The following is a 19,861-nucleotide window of genomic DNA, read 5'->3' as shown; positions in this document are numbered from 1 at the left end:
AGTGATTGAAGACTTACCACAGTAAAAGAGTTGACCTTTTACTTTTAGTCTGGCCCTCCTTGCTCTCCACACATCTATCCAATTCTCATTTTCTTTTCTCTTGTGTTTTGGCACCCCCACCTCCCCTTCCCCTTTCACATACTTTCCCTTAATACTGGGCCTCTATAATGCTGTGAATGCGTTCTCTGTGTCTAACATCTAAGTGTTCTCTTGGGTCCTCTGTTCTTTATCATATGACTTAACCTAAATGCAGTAGTCAGCACTGATATGACTTGAGTTGTTGATTTAGTGGACTGTGTCCTACTCACTGTATTATTACTTTTGTTCTATGAGGCACTCAGTCTGTCATGTTAAGATAGCGTGATGAAAGCAATGTGAGGTGCTCGTCAAGAGAAAGTTCTCTGGCTTCCACCACTTAATTACCTTTCCTCAACTTTTTCTACTCTTGCAAAGAACTTGAGACTTTAAGTATTAGATATGGCAAAAGGGGGAAAAAAACCAACATTTTTTTCCTGCTATTCTATTCAGGGTTCTATTTAGAACCCTGGTGAGCCTAGACCTTTGTTCCATCATTAAGCCTTTGACAGAAACTTGGTGCCTTAGTCTGTGCTGGTGATGGGGGTAAAAAGGGGATTTCAGCTGAACCTGACCCCTGAGATAAATTAGTCCTCCTATTCCTTGTGTATGTCATCATCCACAACACCCGAAAGTATGTAAACCATATCTTCACCATTAAGAAAAAGATTTTTGGCCCGTCGCAAGATGGCGGCGGCCATGCCAGGCCCCGGGGCCGTGTGTGCGCAGCGGGCGGCGGCAGCGCGGCCCAGGCAGCAGGCGCGGCGGCTGCGCTAGCCCGTCCCTCGGCCTCTCTTTGCGGTTGCTACCTCCTCCTCTCCCGTCTCGCCCGGTATGGATCTGCCCGTGGGCCCGGGCGCGGCGGGGCCCAGCAACGTCCCGGCCTTCCTCACCAAGCTGTGGACCCTCGTGAGCGACCCGGACACGGACGCGCTCATCTGCTGGAGCCCGAGCGGAAACAGCTTCCACGTGCTGGACCAGGGCCAGTTTGCCAAGGAGGTGCTGCCCAAGTACTTCAAGCACAGCAACATGGCTAGCTTCGTGCGGCAGCTCAACATGTATGGCTTCCAGAAGGTGGTCCACATCGAGCAGGGTGGCCTGGTCAAGCCAGAGAGGGACGACACCGAGTTCCAGCACCCGTGCTTCCTGCGAGGCCAGGAGCAGCTCCTCGAGAACATCAAGAGGAAAGTGACCAGTGTGTCCACTCTGCGGAGCGAGGACATAAAGATTCGCCAGGACAGCATTACCAAGCTGCTGACCGACGTGCAGCTGATGAAGGGGAAGCAGGAGAGCATGGACTCCAAGCTGCTGGCCATGAAGCATGAGAACGAGGCGCTGTGGCGAGAGGTGGCCAGCCTGCGGCAGAAGCACGCCCAGCAACAGAAAGTCGTCAACAAGCTCATCCAGTTCCTCATCTCGCTGGTGCAGTCAAACCGGATCCTAGGGGTGAAGAGAAAGATCCCCCTGATGCTGAACGACGGCAGCCCCGCGCACCCCATGCCCAAGTACGGCTGGCAGTACTCGCTGGAGCACATCCACGGCCCAGGCTCCTACCCGGCCGCTTCCCCAGCCTACAGCGGATCCAGCCTCTACACCCCAGACGCTGTCGCCAGCTCCGGACCCATCATCTCTGACATCACTGAACTGGCCCCCGGCAGCCCCGTGGCCTCTGCAGGCAGGAGTGTAGATGAGAGGCCCCTGTCCAGCAGTCCCCTGGTTCGCGTCAAGGAGGAGCCCCCAAGCCCACCACAGAGCCCCCGGGCAGAGGGTGCCAGCCCCAGCCGACCGTCCGCCATGGTGGAGACGCCTCTGTCCCCGACCACCCTCATTGACTCCATCCTCCGGGAGAGCGAGCCCACGCCCGCCGCCTCCACCACACCCCTCGCGGACACTGGGGGCCGCCCCGCCTCGCCCCTGCCGGCTTCAGCTCCCGAGAAGTGCCTCAGCGTCGCCTGCCTGGACAAGACCGAGCTCAGTGACCACTTGGACGCCATGGACTCCAACCTGGACAACCTGCAGACCATGCTGACAACCCATGGCTTCAGCGTGGACACCAGCACCCTGCTGGATCTGTTCAGCCCCTCGGTGACGGTTCCCGACATGAGCCTGCCGGACCTGGACAGCAGCCTGGCCAGCATCCAGGAGCTCCTCTCTCCCCAGGAGCCCCCCAGACCTCTGGAGGCAGAGAAAAGCAGCCCAGACTCAGGGAAGCAGCTGGTGCACTACACCGCCCAGCCCCTGCTGCTGCTGGACCCAGGCTCCGTGGACGTGGGGAGCAGCGACCTGCCGGTGCTCTTCGAGCTCGGGGAGGGCTCCTACTTCTCCGAGGGAGACGACTACTCGGATGACCCCACCATCTCCCTGCTGACAGGCTCAGAGCCCCCCAAAGCCAAGGACCCCACTGTCTCCTAGAAGCCCCAGGAGGAGAGCCAGCCTTGGGCGGGCCTGGTTGTCGGGGAGCCTGGTCCGCTGGCCGGCGGGGGGTCGTGGACCCCGGCCAGCACCGAGGGCCTAGCCCTGTGAGCCACAGCTCGCCTGGGCTTCATGGCCACACTCAGACTGACCAGGACGCAGGTGTTCATAGAATTGTATTTTGGATTTTTACACGAGTCCCCCTTTCCCCTTCCATAGAGATATACAGATATATACATGGACGAACAGACCGATGAGCCAGGCAGAGATTTATAAACAACGAAAAAAAAAAAAAAAAGGATTTTTATTTTTAAAAGTTGATCTTTTCTCTTCTCAGAGAAAATAAAGGCAATTCAAACAGAAACTCCAACTTCTTGCTCTAGTCTCTAAACACTTACAAGCTTTGGGTTTATTTATTTATTTATTTTTAATTTAATTTATTTTTAACACCAAAAACATTTTGTATTGGGGAATATAGCCAATTAACAATGTTGTGATAGTTTTGGGTGAACAGTGAAGGGACCGAGGCTTTGGATTCTTTGGTCTGCCAGGTGCTAGCTGTGTGACCATAAGCAAGTTACTTAATTTATCTGTTTGATCATCTGGAAACAGAGTAATCATAGTATTATACAACTTTGTATTGTAAGAGTACAGCCATTCAACACAGATAACTGTTTGATCATCTACTATGTGCCAAGGGCATTGCTGTACATACTTAGGATATATCCTCTTCCTATTATTCCCTAACTCAGTAAACAGTTAAGCTAGAAACCTGGAGTCATCCTGATTCTTGTCTCACATCGAGTTGACTACCAAGATCTAGTAATATTCTAGCTTATATATTTTTCAAACCTGTCTTCTCCTTTTCAGACAGCTTTGAAAATATATAAATATGTTAAGTTCTATACTTCAATTTCTTATCTACAATAACCTCCTGTTTTCTCTGCACTCCTTCCCAACCTTTTCTATCACAGCCCTGCCAGAGATATTTTTCTCTGAAATTATAGATACAAAGTTACAGATGTGAAATTGTAGATGGGACTCCCTGTCAGCTAATTATTGCTAAATAATAACCTTCCCCACAACTTAGTGGCTTACAGGAACAGTGATTAATTGTTCCTTAGCACTTTGGGGGTTGGTTGGGTGCGCAGTTCCTCTGCTGGTTTCACCTCGGCTCACTAGTGTGACTAGATTCAGCTACAAGGTCTTCTGGGTTAGAAGGTCCAAGGTGGTCTTATTCATATGTCTGACAATTGGTGCTGTGTTTTGGCTGGGGCATCTCTTTTCTCTTCTCCACTTAGCATCTCTCATCCTCCAGTAACCTAGAACAGCTTCCTTATATGGGGATTTCAAGACAAATTCCAGGAGGAAGAAGGGGGAGTCTGAGAGGTCATAGGGAGGCTTGTAATTTCAGAACTCACACTTTACTTCTGCTATATTCTATTGGTCAGAACAAGTCATGGGCCACCATAGATTTAAAGTTTACTTTACCACTTCTTCCCTGGTGGCTCAGATGGTAAAGCGTCTGTCTACAATGCGGGAGACCCAGGTTCGATCCCTGGGTTGGGAAGATCCCCTGGAGAAGGAAATGGCAATCCTCTCCAGGACTATTGCCTGGAAAATCCCATGGACAGAGGAGTCTGGTAGGCTACAGTCCATGGGGTCACAAAGAGTCAGACACGACTGAGCGACTTCACTATAGTCACTATAAAGTAAACTTTACCATTTTGGGGGACAGCTTCAAAAGAATTAAAGACCATATTTATTTACCACTGATTCCTGATTACCTGGGCTTTCCTGATAGCTCAGTTGGTAAAGAATCTGCCTGCAGCGCAGGAGACCCTGGTTCGATTCCTGGGTTGGAAAGATCCTTTGGAGAAGGGATAGGCTACCCACTCCAGTATTCTTGGGCTTCGCTTGTGGCTCAGCTGGTAAAGAATCCGCCTGCAATGCAGGAGACCTGGGTTCAATCCCTGGTTTGGGAAGATCCCCTGAAGAAGGGAAAGGCTACCTACTCCAGTATTGTGGCCTGGAGAATTCCATGGACTGTATAGTCCATGGGATCGCAAAGAGTCGGACACGACTGAGCAACTTGGGTTTTCACTTTCCTGATTACCTCTAGGATAAATTCCAAACGCCTCACCTCCTCATGGCACACAAAGTCTTAAGCCTGGGTTGATTTCTTGCCACATATCCTGTCATCAGCTGTACATAAGTGTTTGTCGTTCCCTGACCATGCTGTACATTATCGTATTTCCATGCCCTTGCTCACGCTGTTCCTTACATAATATTGCTTTCTGTAGAGGTGCCATGGTGCAGTTACTTGTCATTTTTTGGTTACTTCAGTTAGTTTCCAGTTCTTTATTGTAACTCCATGATAACTATTCCTGAACAGAAATCTTTGTGTACCTCTCTATTTCTTCAGGGGAAAATAAAAGTAAAATTACTTATGGAATCAAAGATACAGAGTTTTGGGGGTTTTTCTTAAGGTTTTTGATACTTAGTGCCAAAACTGTTTTTCAAAAGGGTTTGCATTTATACTATGAGCAGCAGGCTATGAGAACACAACTTACTGGAGTGGAAACAAAAGACCATTCTTATCAAAATATATTTTGTGTTTCTTAAGTACTAATCTCATATTTCTTAAAGAAAAGTTTCCTACCTTAACATGTGTTTTATAAGCAATTTTGTTTAATTGTATTCTAATCATTGGAAGGGACCCTGATGCTGGGAAAGATTGAGGGCAGGAGAAGAGGACGAGATGGTTGGATGGCATCACCAACTCAATAGATATGAGTTTGAGCGAATTCCAGAAGATAGTGAAGGATAGGGAAACCTGGCATGCTGCAGTCCATGGGGTCCCAAAGAGGTGGATATGATTGAGTGGCTGAACAAAGAAAAAAAGAGAGGAGCATTCTTCAGCCACTTCAGAGCTATTCATTAATTTAGAAAAGCGAGAGGATCCATACATACTTTCTGTTGACCAGAAATAGTGTCTGTCCTGGGGAATAGTTACCATAAAGTATCATTGGCATCTTCAAAAAGGAGTTTAAAAAGAATGGAAAGATGACATAGAAAACTAAAATTTAATAAGCTGGCAGGACATTATTTGGGCAGATTAAGAATTTTCCAAGTCTTCTAATATGGATATGCCTGATCTTTAGGCACTGGGAATGAGAAGAGTTGTATGAAGACAAGAGATTTTAAGAGCAGGTCATTAATGTTTATTATAGTTTCGTAACATAAAGCAAGGAGATCCAGCTGAATCTCCCTTTGTACAACATCCAGTTCTATTTTTTATTCATTGCTATTAGTGCAAAATCTCATTGGTTGGAAGGGCCTTCTCTACTCTTGTAAAACAACATTATTTTGGAAATCAGAAAATGATAGTTCTGTGGCAGTATCAACAGGTCTTTGTCACTGAGTAATTTATACAAATCTTTGATGGGTATGAACGATGGTTATGCTTTTAAACATTATAAAATGCTGTTTTGAATCTATGAAATAGAATAGTTTCTGCCTCTGCTTGAGAATATTTTCTAATTTTAGATGTTAAAGCATCTATCTGTTAGCAATACACTGTGTATTTAATGATCATCGTTTCTTACTTGTTTTTGAAGCTCTCCGGGGACAGATTGTTCAGTTCAAACTCTCAGACATTGGAGAAGGGATTAGAGAAGTAACTGTTAAAGAATGGTAAGTTATTCTGAAATGTTTTTAAGTAAGTATAAAAGTAATTTGAGTACAAATAAATAGGAATCTATTTAAATTGAAGCACCTTTCTTTATAACGTAAAATATATATTTTTTAAGCTTTAAGGTAAATCTAGTTTATGTTGACAATATACTGGTGGCACAGTTCATTATACATCAGGGCATTTTATTCAGTGTAATTTATAAAGGTTTGTTTTTTGCTCTTTTTAAATTTTTTTTTTTCACTGCCCAGTCTTCACTTCAGCTAAAAAAAGATAAATTAGTTTCTAAAAGATGCTAAGTTGATATGACCATGTGTTTTGAAAAGTTTTTAATGAATGAACTTAGAGCTTCTTTCCAAACTGTTTTAAAATCATTATGTAGTCTAAGCTGTGTTTATTAAAAATGATTTCAGCAAGAATGCAAGTACATTTGACTCACCATTACCTGAGAGTTTGCCTATATTTTTAGAACAGGTTAAAATATTAAAACAAAAGACATGAATCAAAGAATACTGTTTCAAAGGTTTTAAAAAAAAGTGAAAAAGAAAGAGGCTTGAAACAAAAATTAAAAAGACCTCTACTTAGGCATCCTTCTACCCCTTTTCTTTCTTTCCTTTGCTGGAAAAACAGAAACACCTCCAAGTACTGAACTAATTTTCAAAGGTTTTGAGAACTAGCAGTTAAGGTGAGTCAATAGATTCTCTCCCACAATTTTATACTGTTAAAGATCCTTTTAAGAATCTCGTTTAGACACCTAAACATTCTTTCCTTGTAGTTTTCATTATAATTGCTCTGTAGGTTAGGAGAGAACCATAATCACAGAAATGTACCTTGCAATTGTGTCTCTGTGGCATTGTGGGATCAAGGAAAGAGTGATGGATCTCAGGTCAGAAGAGGCTGACTCTGAAATTCATTAGTCATGTTAGAGATAAAGACAAAGAACTCAAACTACAATTTATAAAAGTATAGCAGATGTATATTGAGGACATCAGTTTTTAAAATTTAATTCTAGAGATAATAGGTATCCCTTAAAATGTGATGAAGGCGGACACAACAAAAGAAAATAACACTTTTAAAATACATTTTACATATTTCATCTAAGAAATGGATGAGGCAGAAAAACTTGATACATTAATTAAATTTTTGGATTATAAATTATGAATATTTCATTGTTTTTTAAAAATTTATACTCCTTGAAGAAGCATCAAAGAACCTCTGAAAGCCATTGTAGTCTCTTCTGAAACATCTGAAACATATTGGGCCTCAATACTGGGCTCCATGGATACTCATCTAATTTAGTGTAGCATTTTTATTGTTTCAGATGATCTGTACTATGGTTCATGTAAAAGTGTCTTATGACTTTTTCTTTTAGGTATGTAAAAGAAGGAGATACAGTGTCTCAGTTTGATAGCATCTGTGAAGTTCAAAGTGATAAAGCTTCTGTTACTATCACTAGTCGTTATGATGGAGTCATTAAAAAACTGTATTATAATCTAGATGATACTGCCTATGTGGGAAAGCCATTAGTAGACATAGAAACGGAAGCTTTAAAAGGTACTGTATATATATATGTATATGTTCATCTATCTTGCCAAATTGATTAATGGTGTTCTTTTGTCGTTGGGTACCAGTTGAAAGTGATGTTTCCTTTGAATAACTTACAGGATTTGATTTGTGGGTTTAGAACCGAGATGAGGAAAATAGAAAGGTATTCTGTGATACATGATTATCTTTTGACCAGTCACCATGTTAAAAACATGTATCTGTTGCTGTTGTTCAGTAGCTAAGTTGTGTCAACTCTTTGCAGCCCCGTGGACGCAGCACGCCTGGCTTCCTTGTCTTTCACCATCTCCTGGAGTTTGCTCAGATTCATGTCCATTGAGTCAGTGATGCTATCTAACCATCTTATCCTCTGCCACCTCCTTCTCCTTTTGCCTTCAATCTTTCCCAGCATCAGGGTCTTTTCAAATGAGTTGGTTCTTGGTATCAGGTGGCCAAAGTATTCGGAGTTTCAGCTTCAGCATCAGTCCTTCCAATGAATATTCAGAGTTGATTTCCTTTAGGATTGACTGGTTTGATCTCCTTGCAGTGCAGGGGACTCTCAAGAGTCTTCTCCAGCACCACAATTCAAAAGCATAAATTCTTTGGCGCTCAGCCTTCTTTATGGTCCAACTCACATCCATACATGACTACTGGAAAAACCATAGCTTTGACTATCCAGACCTTTGTTGGCAAAGTAATGTCTCTGCTTTTCAATACACTGTCTAGATTTGTCATAGTTTTCCTTTTAAGGAGCAAGCATCAATATTACTATATATAAAAACATGTATAGTAATACTTTATTTATCTGGAGGCCTGCCTTCTGGAAACCTTACGTTCAAAGAAGCAACAAACTGTCTTGGGAATGAAAGATTCAAGCTTTGAACACTCATCGCTAATAAAAATTGGAATGTACAAAGATTAAATCTCACATGATGGGATTGCTCTGTTTGCCACTGATAAGAAAACCAAAACACATTCTCATTAGTGGTAGTTATGAAAGCCAAATTTTTAAAGAGAAGTAGAAAAGAGGGAAAACCAGAGTGGGAAGCAAAGAAACTAGCATTCAGAAGCAGCAGCAGCATGGAACTTATAATCATTAGGTGTTCTGATAAGAGGGAATTCATTAGGAGAACATTATAGGAAAATTAAAGCCGTGTGCTGTCCCTATGGTAGCAAATAGCTGACCCTTTACATCAGAAGTTCCATTTGGCATCGGTGTGATATACCAAGGTTATGTCATCTAGGAAGCTTTGACGTGGAGGAGGGGTGGGGGGACCATAATTCTGTGAGGCAAACCTAAGCCAGCAATCTCTCTGGAAGTGCTGAGATGAAGACCTTTCAGTATAGTGAAGTTGGAAAGTTTAGAAGGAGTCTGAACCACAGTGGTTGGCTGACTCTTAGTCCTTCAGTCTGTACAATAATGTAACTAATGTCACAGGCACACTCACAGTTTATGTTTCATGCTTAATATTTTATTTATTCTTATTCATCGTTGGGTGATTTGCCCATGGAAATCATAAAGCCAAACTTAGAACTCAGATGTCCTGAGTTTTTGTCCAGAATGTTTTCCACTATAACATGTTACCTCCAAAACTTCTTGAAGCTTTCTTATTATCTATTTGATTTCTAATTATTAACAGTGATGACCATTTCAAGGTGCTTGCTTTGTGTTCTTTTAACACGACCGTGTTAATTTTCAAAAACTTCCTTGCTTTTGGCATCATCTTGTACTTTTCCTGCCTAGACCCGGAATCATCTCTTCCTTCAGGAGCTCTTGTTCTTTTAATGTGCAATGAATAAGAGACCATCATCTGGGTACTAGGGGTGTTTCCTATTGTCTTGATTTCAGATTTCTATTGAAAGGCATGATTTAGGAATATTAAAAACGAGAAAGACTTTTATCTTTAAAAATTACCTGAAATAGGGGCTCCCCTGTTGTCTCAGCGGTAAAGAATCCACCTGCCAATCCAGGAGGCACAGGTTCAGTCCCTGATCTGGAAAGATGCCACGTGCTGCGGAGCAACTAGCCTCATGCACCACAACTGTTGAGCCTGTGCTCAGCGACAAGAGAAGCCACTACACTGAGAAACCCACACACCGCAGCTAGAGAGTGGCTCCCGGCTGCTGCAACTAGAGAAAACTGCATAGCAGCGAAGACCCAACACAGCCAGAAATAAGCAAATAATTTTTTTTTAATTACCTGAAATAAGTACAGAATTATTTTGATGCATCAACAGGATAATATAGTTTTTTTTTTAATCATTCAGTTAAGACCTTGAAAGGAAAGAATTATATTCTTGACATAAACTGAAACAAGCAAAGATGCTAAACATTACTGTGGATGTCAGTAAGTTAGAATAACCAATCAGGTGCTGTAGACCAGGTTAGGTATCTATCTCTGCCATCCACAAAAGCAGATTATAGTAGTCTCTTGGTATTTGCAAAGGATTGGTTCAGGACACATACACACACAAACAGATACCAAAATCTGCAGATGCCTATCTCCCTTATATGAAATGATGTAGTATTTGCATATAGCCTATATTTTAAATCATCTCTAGATTACTTGTAATACCTAATACAGTGTAAATACTATGTAAATAGTTGCTGGCATTCAGCAAATTCAGATTTGCTCTTTGGAACCGTCTGGAATTTTTTTTCTATGTATTTTCAGTCAACATTTGGTTGAATCCATGAATCCAGAGCCTGTGGATTCCCAGGGCTGACTATGTATGAACAAGTGAGCAATTGGGATTTGAGGGGGGGGTGGTTATTGTTTGCTTTTATTTTTAAAGTTTCTTTTGGTATCCCCAGTGAAATCCAACTTAGTAAGTCTTGATATAGCAAATTATAAAATCAAAAACTTTTTCAGGCAAGGGGTATGTTTTTTCTAAATAACTTTTTTAAAGAAATTAATTTCCAGTATGATGTGGATGAATCTTGAAAAATTATTCTAAGTCAGAGAAACCAGAAATAAAGAGAACATGCTATATGATTCTATGTACATTAATTTAGTTTTTAATTGGAGTATAATTGCTTTACAATGTTGTGTTAGTTTCTGCTGTACCATGAAGTAAATTAGCTATATGTGGACATATATCCCCTCCCTCCCATCCCTCCACCCCCATCCTTCCCCTTTAGGTCATCATCAGAGATTACCAAGCTGAGTTCCTTGTGCTATATAGTAGCTTTGCACTGGCTAGCTGTGTTACACAAGATGGTGTATACATATATCGATGATAGCTTCTTGATTCTTCCGTCCTTCTCCTTCCTCCTCTGTGTCCACAAGTCTGTTCTCTACATCTGCACCTAGATTCCTGCCCTGCAAATAGGTTCATCAGTACCATTTTTCTAGATTCCATATATATGCATTAGCATATGGTATTTAGTTTTCTCTTTCTGACGTATTCACTCCATATGACAAACTCTAGGTTCATCCACATCACTATGAATTACCCAAGCTTGATCCTTTTTATGACTGAACAATATTATTTCATTGTATACATGTACCATATCTTGTTTATCCATTCATCTGTTGAGAGACATTTAGGCTGCTTCCATGTCCAGGCTGTTGTAAATAGTGTTGCAATGAATGCTGGGAGACATGTGTCTTTTTGAATTATGGTATATGCCCAGTAGTGGGATTTCTGGGTCATATGGTAGTTTTAATTTTAGTTAATAAGAAACCTCCATATTGTTCTCCATAATGATTATATCAATTTACATTCCCACCAACAACGCAAGAGGGGTTCTCTTTTCTCCACATCCTCTCCAGCATTTATTGTTTATAGATTTTTTTGATGATGGCTGTTCTAACCGGTACGAGGTGAAATCTCACTGTAGCTTTGATTTGTATTTTCTCTAATAACGAGTGATGTTGAGCATCTTTACATGTGTGTGTTGGCCATCTGTATGTCTCTGGAGAAATATCTGTTTAGGTCTTCTGCCCATTTCTTGATTGGGTTGTTTTTTTATATTGAGCTGCATGAGTTGCTTATATATTTTGGAGATTAATAAAATTTTAGAAAACCCAGACTAATCTATAATGACAGCAAACCAATTGGTGGTTGCCTGCTGATAGAGTAGGGAGGGGGGAAGGTTTGGGAAGGAAGAATTATTAAGGAATATAAGGAAACTCTGAGGGGTGATAGATACATCCATTGTCTTGATTGCAGTGATGGTTATGGATATATATGTATTTCAACACTCAACAAATTTTATATTTTTTGTATGTACAGTGTGTTATTTGTAAAAACAACGGGATTGGATAGATTGCGAGAGTAAAAATTATCTGGTAATTTTCCTCATAGAAAAATGATCATTGCTAACTATTTCATTTGCTATTCTTAGTGCATTCTGAATAATTGTCTTGCATGCTAGTTTTATTTTGTGTGTGTACCTTTTTGCTTTTATATTTATATTTTTATAATTTGTATTAAATCTTTTATTGTAAGAATAACTATAAAGCATAATCCTATATATCAAATAAGCAAGCCTATAGAATAGTGGATTGTTTTTTAATAAATTTATATATGCCTCTTTTTAAATTCTGGAAATGGAAAAGGTTTCTAAATATTCCGTGTACCTTGTCTTAAACAAGAATTTATAGTAAGATATTCCCTGGTGGTCCAGTAGCTAAGACTGCATGCTCCCAATGCAGGGGGCCCAAGTCTACTCCCTGTTTGGGGAACTAGATCCCACATGCCACAGCTAGAACCCAGCACAGTCAAAAAAACAATTATAGTAATACTGAATTTGTTTGTATTATTCCCTGTTTTAGTGCCGAGAAAACCAGTTATACTATGAGTAAGAAAATTACCTAATGAGAAGTTTTTTAGGAGTATAAGATATATTTTGTTCATTTTACAAGTAGAAAATAATTACATCTAGAGTGCAACGGATCAAGAGTAGAAATCTTAGTAGTAATATTGGACACAAAGTCCTGTCATAATGCTTGTTTAAATAATATTCTATGGTATTGTCGTTTGTAACATGGTGTTTCAACCTGCTTTTTAAGATTGGGGTATCATGATAATTTTGATCAGGAAAAATATATCTGTGACCTCCAAGTCCTATTTATGAGTTCTTTGGCTGTAGACAGACGTCTACTTAAAGAGACCTCACTAGACTCACTTATGCCAACTTGTATCTGTGATATTTAAAAAGCATATACTCTTTACAATTACAAATTGATGATTTAGTTGCTTAATATTATCAAGATTATATCAAAGCTGATTCATGCCTCAGTGTGCCATCTACTTTAAACTCAATTTTTAGACTATTGCTGTGAGTTCTCCTTATAGCTAACTTGGCTTTCTCTAACCTCTATTTTAAAAGGTAAGATTACTCGTCACTTCTCTAAACAACTAAAACTTTTTGAACACAAACTTTTCAAAACAATTCATTTAATGGGACTCCTTAGTTTTAGTTTTTAAAATCCTACGTATTTTGCTCTTTCTTAAAGCACTGGCGACCCACTCCAGTACTCTTGCCTAGAAAATCCCACGGACGAAGGAGCCTGGTAGGCTGCAGTCCATGGGGTTGCTAAGAGTTGGACACGGCTGAGCGACTTCACTTTCACTTTTCACTTTTATGCATTGGAGAAGGAAATGGCAACCCACTCCAGTGTTCTTGCCTGGACAATCCCAGGGACAGGGAGCCTGGTGGGCTGCCATCTATGGGGTCACACAGAGTCAGACACGACTGACGCAACTTAACAGCAGCAGCAAAGTGAGTATATTGAGTATAACCTAAAATCATTTTTTTTTGATTATGCAAAGCTATATGTCAATAAACATTCATTGTTCTGGGAAAAACAAAGACACAATTCTTCATCTGATTTTTGATTTTCAGCATATCTTTTAGCATTGTCATTGTGACAGGCCATTATAATCCTTCCTAACTTTCTGGGAACACAGGTAACCAAATTTGTTAAGACATGTATGCCAAGAAAAGAAAATAGGCTCCAACCGAGAGTTTAAATGCCTTTTCTCTGAAGCAGGTGCATGGGTTTTATGTTGAGGCTACTTGGCAGCTGTTTCAGGTGTTCTGTTCCTGCAGCTCTATATACAAGATTAAGTTGCCAAAATGCTTGTCCGTCAAACAATTGGCAAGTTTCTGTACCTAATAAGCTTTAATTGAGGCTTCTTGCCACCATGCGGAAGAGAGAGGGGGACAGAAGAGGTAGCAGAATACTATGTTAAACTGGTACTGTTCTGCCATTTGGAGATGGAAATGGCAACCCCACTCCAGTACTCTTACCCAGAAAATTCCATGGACTGAGGAGCCTGGTAGGCTACAGTCCATGGGGTCACAAAGAGTTGGACACAACTGAGCAACTTCAGTTCACTTCTTCACGTCTGCCATAATATTGCATTCACCTTTTAACATGAACATCTATCACTGATTGAATGCTTTTTCTGTGCTTATGTGCTATATATATATAAACTCAGTAAATCATACAGATGCATGCAACATTGAGACACATGGAGGTTTAAGTTGCCCATGGCCCCATGGCTGGTAATTGGTAGAGCTATGATTTGACCCCAGCTCTGTTTAATTCTAAAACCCATGATTTGACCCCAGCTCTGTTTAATTCTAAAACCCATGTTCCAAACCACTTTCTTACACTGAAAATTGTTTTCAGAGATGGAATATCAGTTCCATTCTGCACCTGGAATACTGGCACTACATTCTAACATGTCTGCTTGTACATTGTGAGGTAACAATACAAGTTAGGTGTCATTTAGAGTTTATAGTATTAAAGATGTTTGCCAGGACAATACAGTGTTTTAGAGTTAAAGTAAAAGAGTAGGAGGGAAGGAAGCCTTTTAAGGGAGAGTAAACCATTTTTAGGGAAGATAAACGGGCTCTTTATGTGGAATATGTGGGAGGTATGGTGGCTCAGACGGTAAAGCGTCTGTCTACAATGCGGGAGACCTGGGTTCGGTCCCTGGATCGGGAAGATTCCCTGGAGAAGGAAATGGCAACCCACTCCAGTACTCTGGCCTGGAAAATCCCGTGGACGGCAGAGCTTGGTGCAGGCCACTGTCCATGGGGTCGCAAAGAGTCGGGCACGACTGAGCGACTTCGCTTTCACTCACGTGATAGTTTGATCGTGGTTGGATGGCATCACTGACTCGATGGACATGAGTTTGAGTAAACTCCGGGAGTTGGTGATGGACAGGGAAGCCCGGCGTGCTGCAGTCCATGGGATTGCAAAGAGTAGGACACAACTGAGCGACTGAACTGACTGACTGAAGATAGTCTGTGACAAAAGTTTGTCTGTCTGTGTTACGAATTTCTAGTCTCTTCTGTGGTAAGAGTCAATCTTCTCTGGAAGTCAGACTCTCTTCTGGGGAGGGAGCTTATGACAGTTGAGTTCCTTTTGGATGTCTTCAGGTAAATGAGAGCTCAGAGTTAACCTCTCTTTGCATTTGATGTTTTCCAGTTGCATGCAGCTCAAACCAACCAGAGTGGCATATTTTGGGGCAGTACGCCCTGAATTCCAGCAGTCACATTTTCTACTACCCTTCATGTTCAATACAAAGCTTTTGTTTGTTTCTCTTTTCTCTTCCTTACCCATATGGGGAACTTTGAGAGCTCCAGTGGGCCAGTTCATAGATTAGTGAGGGGGGTGAATGAACAGAATGTCTTTCCACAGTTGCAGCAGTGGAAATTTATTTGCTTAGAATTGAATGTCAAAGATAACTCAGTTGCCTGCTGGTGTTCAGAGGCTGTCTCTAATTTCCTTATTCCCACAGAGATTCTGCTGTACTCAGTATTGACTTTCTAGCATCCAACCTTGACAATTAAATGTTCTCAAAACCTTTTTTGATTGCAAAACTGCATGCTAATAGCCCAAGATTATTTTTCTTATATCACTACTCTAGAGTTAGAGAATCAGTTCAGTTCAGTTCAGTCGCTCAGTCACTCAGTCGTGTCTGACTTTTTGCGACCCCACGAATCGCAGCACGCCAGGCCTCCCTGTCCATCACCATCTCCTGGAGTTCACTCAGACTCACATCCATCGAGTCAGTGATGCCATCCAGCCATCTCATCCTTGGTCGTCCCCTTCTTCTCCTGCCCCCAATTCCTCCCAGCATCAGGGTCTTTTCCAATGAGTCAACTCTTCGCATGAGGTGGCCAAAGTACTGGAGCTTCAGCTTTAGCATCATTCCTTCCAAAGAAATCCCAGGGTTGATCTCCTTCGAATGGACTGGTTGGATCTCCTTGCAGTCCAAGGGACTCTCAAGAGTCTTCTCCAACACCACAGTTCAAACGCGTCAATTCTTCGGCGCTCAGCCTTCTTCACAGTTCAACTCTCACATCCATACGTGACCACAGGAAAAACCATAGCCTTGACTAGACGGACTTTAGTCAGCAAAGTAATGTCTCTGCTTTTGAATATACTATCTAGGTTGGTCATAACTTTTCTTCCAAGGAGTAAGCGTCTTTTAATTTAATGGCTGCAGTCACCATCTGCAGTGATTTTGGAGCCCAAAAAAACAAAGTCTGACACTGTTTCTACTGTTTCCCCATCTATTTCCCATGAAGTGATGGGACTGGATGCCATGATCTTCATTTTCTGAATGTTGAGCTTTAAGCCAACGTTTTCACTCTCCTCTTTCACTTTCATCAAGAGGCTTTTTAGTTCCTCTTCACTTTCTGCCATAAGGGTGGTGTCATCTGCCTATCTGAGGTTATTGATATTTCTCCCGGCAATCTTGATTCCAGCTTGTGTTTCTTCCAGTCCAGCGTTTCTCATGATATACTCTGCATATAAGTTAAATAAGCAGGGTGACAGTATACAGCCTTGACGTACTCCTTTTCCTATTTGGAACCAGTCTGTTGTTCCGTGTCCAGTTCAAACTGTTGCTTCCTGACCTGCATATAGGTTTCTCAAGAGGCAGGTCAGGTGGTCTGGTATGCCCATCTCTTTCAGAATTTTCCACAGTTTATTGTGATCCACACAGTCAAAGGCTTTGGCATAGTCAATAAAGCAGAAATAGATGTTTTTCTGGAACTCTCTTGCTTTTTCCATGATCCAGCGGATGTTGGCAATTTGATCTCTGGTTCCTCCGCCTTTTCTAAAACCAGCTTGAACATCAGGGAGTTCATGGTTCACGTATTGCTGAAGCCTGGCTTGGAGAATTTTGAGTATTACTTTACTAGCATGTGAGATGAGTGCAATTGTGTGGTAGTTTGAGCATTCTTTTGCATTGCCTTTCTTTGGAATTGGAATGAAAACGGACCTTTTCCAGTCCTGTGGCCACTGCTGAGTTTTCCAAACTACCAAATTAGTATTAGCAGAGAACAAAACTACCAAATTGGTACTAGCCATGAAAACTTCCACAGCATTCTTCGTTACATTCAAAGCAGAGAAAAAAATTTAAATGCTAAATTATCTTAGAAAAGCATTTAAGATTCTCAGATTTTACATGATTCATGTAATTTACCTCACATTTGATTATTAATTCATGCCATATATACATATGTATGTATATATACAAATGTATATATAGTGTACCTATATACGAATATGAGAAATTTATTAAGAAAATGTTTACATGTGTTTTAAAATTTATGAAAGAAACTCATTTTTAAACTTGTAGCTGCTACATAATTTTAACAGAAGTGATGTGAATAGAAGATAATCATAGTCATTAAACAGTACCTGGTACTAGTACACCCCTCTCACTCACTCTAGTTCCCTTGTTTGTTTTTCTGTTTTAAAGTTGTGTTTTTCCATTCTGAAGTAGCTCATCTATCATGGGTTTTGCCTATATACTTCAAATGGAATTTATTTATATATTATGAGGCACTATGCTCCAAAATCACTGCAGGTGGTGACTGCAGCCATGAAATTAAAAGACACTTGCTCTTTATAAGAAAAGGTATGACAAACCTGGGCTTCCCTTGTAGCTCAGTTGGTAAAGAATCTGCCTGCAGTGCAGGAGACCTGGGTTCGATCTCTGGGTTGGGAAGATCCCCTGGAGAAGGATGGCAACCCACACCAGTATCCTTGCCTGGAAAATCTCATGGACAGAGGAGCCTGGTAGGCTGCAGTCCACGGGGTCACAAAGAGTCGGGCACGACTGAGCAACTAAAATGACAAACCTAGTCAGTGTATTAAAAAGCAGAGATGTCGCTTTGCCAACAAAGGTCTGTCTAGTCAAAGCCATGGTTTTTCCAGTAGTCATGTATGGATGTGAGAGATGGACCATAAAGAAGGCTGAGTGCTCAAGAATTGATGCTTTTAAACTGTGGTGTTGGAGAAGACTCTTGAGGGTCCCTTGGACTGCAAGGAGATCCAACCAGTCAATCCTAAAGGAAATCAGTCCTGAATATTCATTGGAAGGACTGATGCTGAAGCTGAAGCTCTAATACTTTGGCTACCTGATGTGAAGAACTGATTCATCGGAAAAGACCCAGATGCTGGGAAAGATTGAGGACAAGAGGAAAAGGGGGCAACAGAGGATGAGATGTTGAATAGCATCACTGATTTGATAGACATGAGTTTGAGCAAACTCAGGGAGATACTGAAGGACATGCTGGCGTGCTACAGTCCATGGGTTTGCAAAGGGTCGGACACAACTTAAGGACTGAACAACAAGCTTGTTTTAATATTTTCTACTAAACAGTAATAACATCTTGTTTCCAGATTCAGAAGAAGATGTTGTTGAAACCCCTGCTGTGTCCCATGATGAACACACACACCAAGAGATAAAGGGCCAGAAAACACTGGCAACTCCTGCAGTTCGTCGCCTTGCAATGGAAAACAATGTAAGTTTTCTTAATATTTAAGTGTGAGATCACATAGAAGGTCTCCATGTGTATCTATGAAGAAGTGCCCAGATATTCCATAATGAGTTGGCTCAAGTTGGGATTAAAGGAAACACAGCTCAAGTTACTAAAAGGTTAGTCCTTATGAGAAATGAGAAGAAAATTGTGAACTTATTCATATTAATGAGAAGTGTGGGTTGTTGTTTTTTTTTTTTTTCTGAGATCCTAATGAAAGTCAGGGCTACTGATTATTGAATACTTGTAAATTCTAGAGTCTTAGATCAGGTACCCTAGAAGCATAGCTTGAGACAGGTGTTTGGGAACATGTGATTAATTAATTGAAAGAGTGATCATCTTTACTAGGAAGAATGGAAGCAGTGCAGGGAAGGGATGGGAAATGGTCCAGGCATGGATATGGTCTCAAGGATCTGCTGGATCCCAGGGAGATGGAAAACACCATAGTGTTGACTTCAGTCATAGAGGCTGGTCTTTTGTGTTCCCTCTTACTTGCCAGTCATTGATGCTTAATCTTCAAAGCAAGATGGGTCCTGGGCATTGTGCTAATAATTTATATGTCATCTTATTTTTAATCTTCACAACTCTGTGAAATAATAGACTTTTGTAAGACTTGGAGAGGTCAAATAACTGGTCCAGGGTCACATAGCTAACACAATAATAGAACTGGGATTCCAAAGTGAATCTCCAAGACTCTAAAACCAGTGCTCTCAATGATTAATACTGCCTCAACAATTGTTGCCTCCATCGTTTCAGCACTTCTGAGCCAGATGCCGTACATAACATTACAGCTAATCCTCACAATAACCCTGCAAGCTGGTTTGGATTATCTGCTTTCTGATGAGATGAGAAAGGAAAGAGAAATTGATTGGGTTGCCTACAATCAAATAAGTAGCTCAACTGGGGATGTGAGCACAGATCTTTCTGGTTCCAAAGCCTGAGTTCTTTCCACTATGCCCCACAGTGCAGGGTTTTTGTTTGTCTCTTTTTGAGAGAAGTAGTTTAGTTACAGTGGGAAAAAATGTTTACATTTTGGGAATATATAGTAAGAGTCATTAAAATGTTCATATCTCTTCAGCTAGTTATCCTACCACTGGGGAAGGTCATCTAGGATATATTCTTCCCAGCGTTTTATATAGTCAGAAACTAGAAGGCACATATGTGGTCAAAATCAGGGAAATGCTTAGGAAAATTATGTTCTGTACCTTTAATGAAAATTTGTTAGCCATTAAATGTGTTCAGATATGAAGATGATTTGTTGAAATAGAGAAATAGAAATGGTATTATGGAATACTTGATTGTTAAGGTATTAGATGAAATAATGATCTTTTATATTGC

The 19,861-nt window shown here is 41.1% G+C and overlaps 1 protein-coding gene and 1 pseudogene across 2 annotated transcripts in view; both read left to right on the top strand.

Moving 5' to 3' along the window:
- DBT (dihydrolipoamide branched chain transacylase E2) overlaps positions 1-19,861 on the top strand; it is a 44,368-nt gene that overhangs the window by 7,011 nt on the left and 17,496 nt on the right. The window contains exons 3-5 of the mRNA XM_005678045.3: positions 6,108-6,183; positions 7,554-7,735; positions 18,387-18,508. Coding sequence (XP_005678102.2) covers positions 6,108-6,183; positions 7,554-7,735; positions 18,387-18,508 — 380 coding nt within the window. The remainder of the gene's footprint in view (positions 1-6,107; positions 6,184-7,553; positions 7,736-18,386; positions 18,509-19,861) is intronic.
- Positions 511-2,783, top strand: LOC108635580 (annotated as a pseudogene). Its single transcript, XR_001917842.1, has one exon. The product of XR_001917842.1 is annotated as a heat shock factor protein 1 pseudogene (transcript).

This window comes from Capra hircus, chromosome 3, assembly GCF_001704415.2.
Source record: "Capra hircus breed San Clemente chromosome 3, ASM170441v1, whole genome shotgun sequence".
Lineage (NCBI taxonomy): Eukaryota > Metazoa > Chordata > Mammalia > Artiodactyla > Bovidae > Capra > Capra hircus.
Note: the sequence above shows the minus strand (reverse complement) of the source record. Positions and strands in the feature narration are given on the sequence as shown.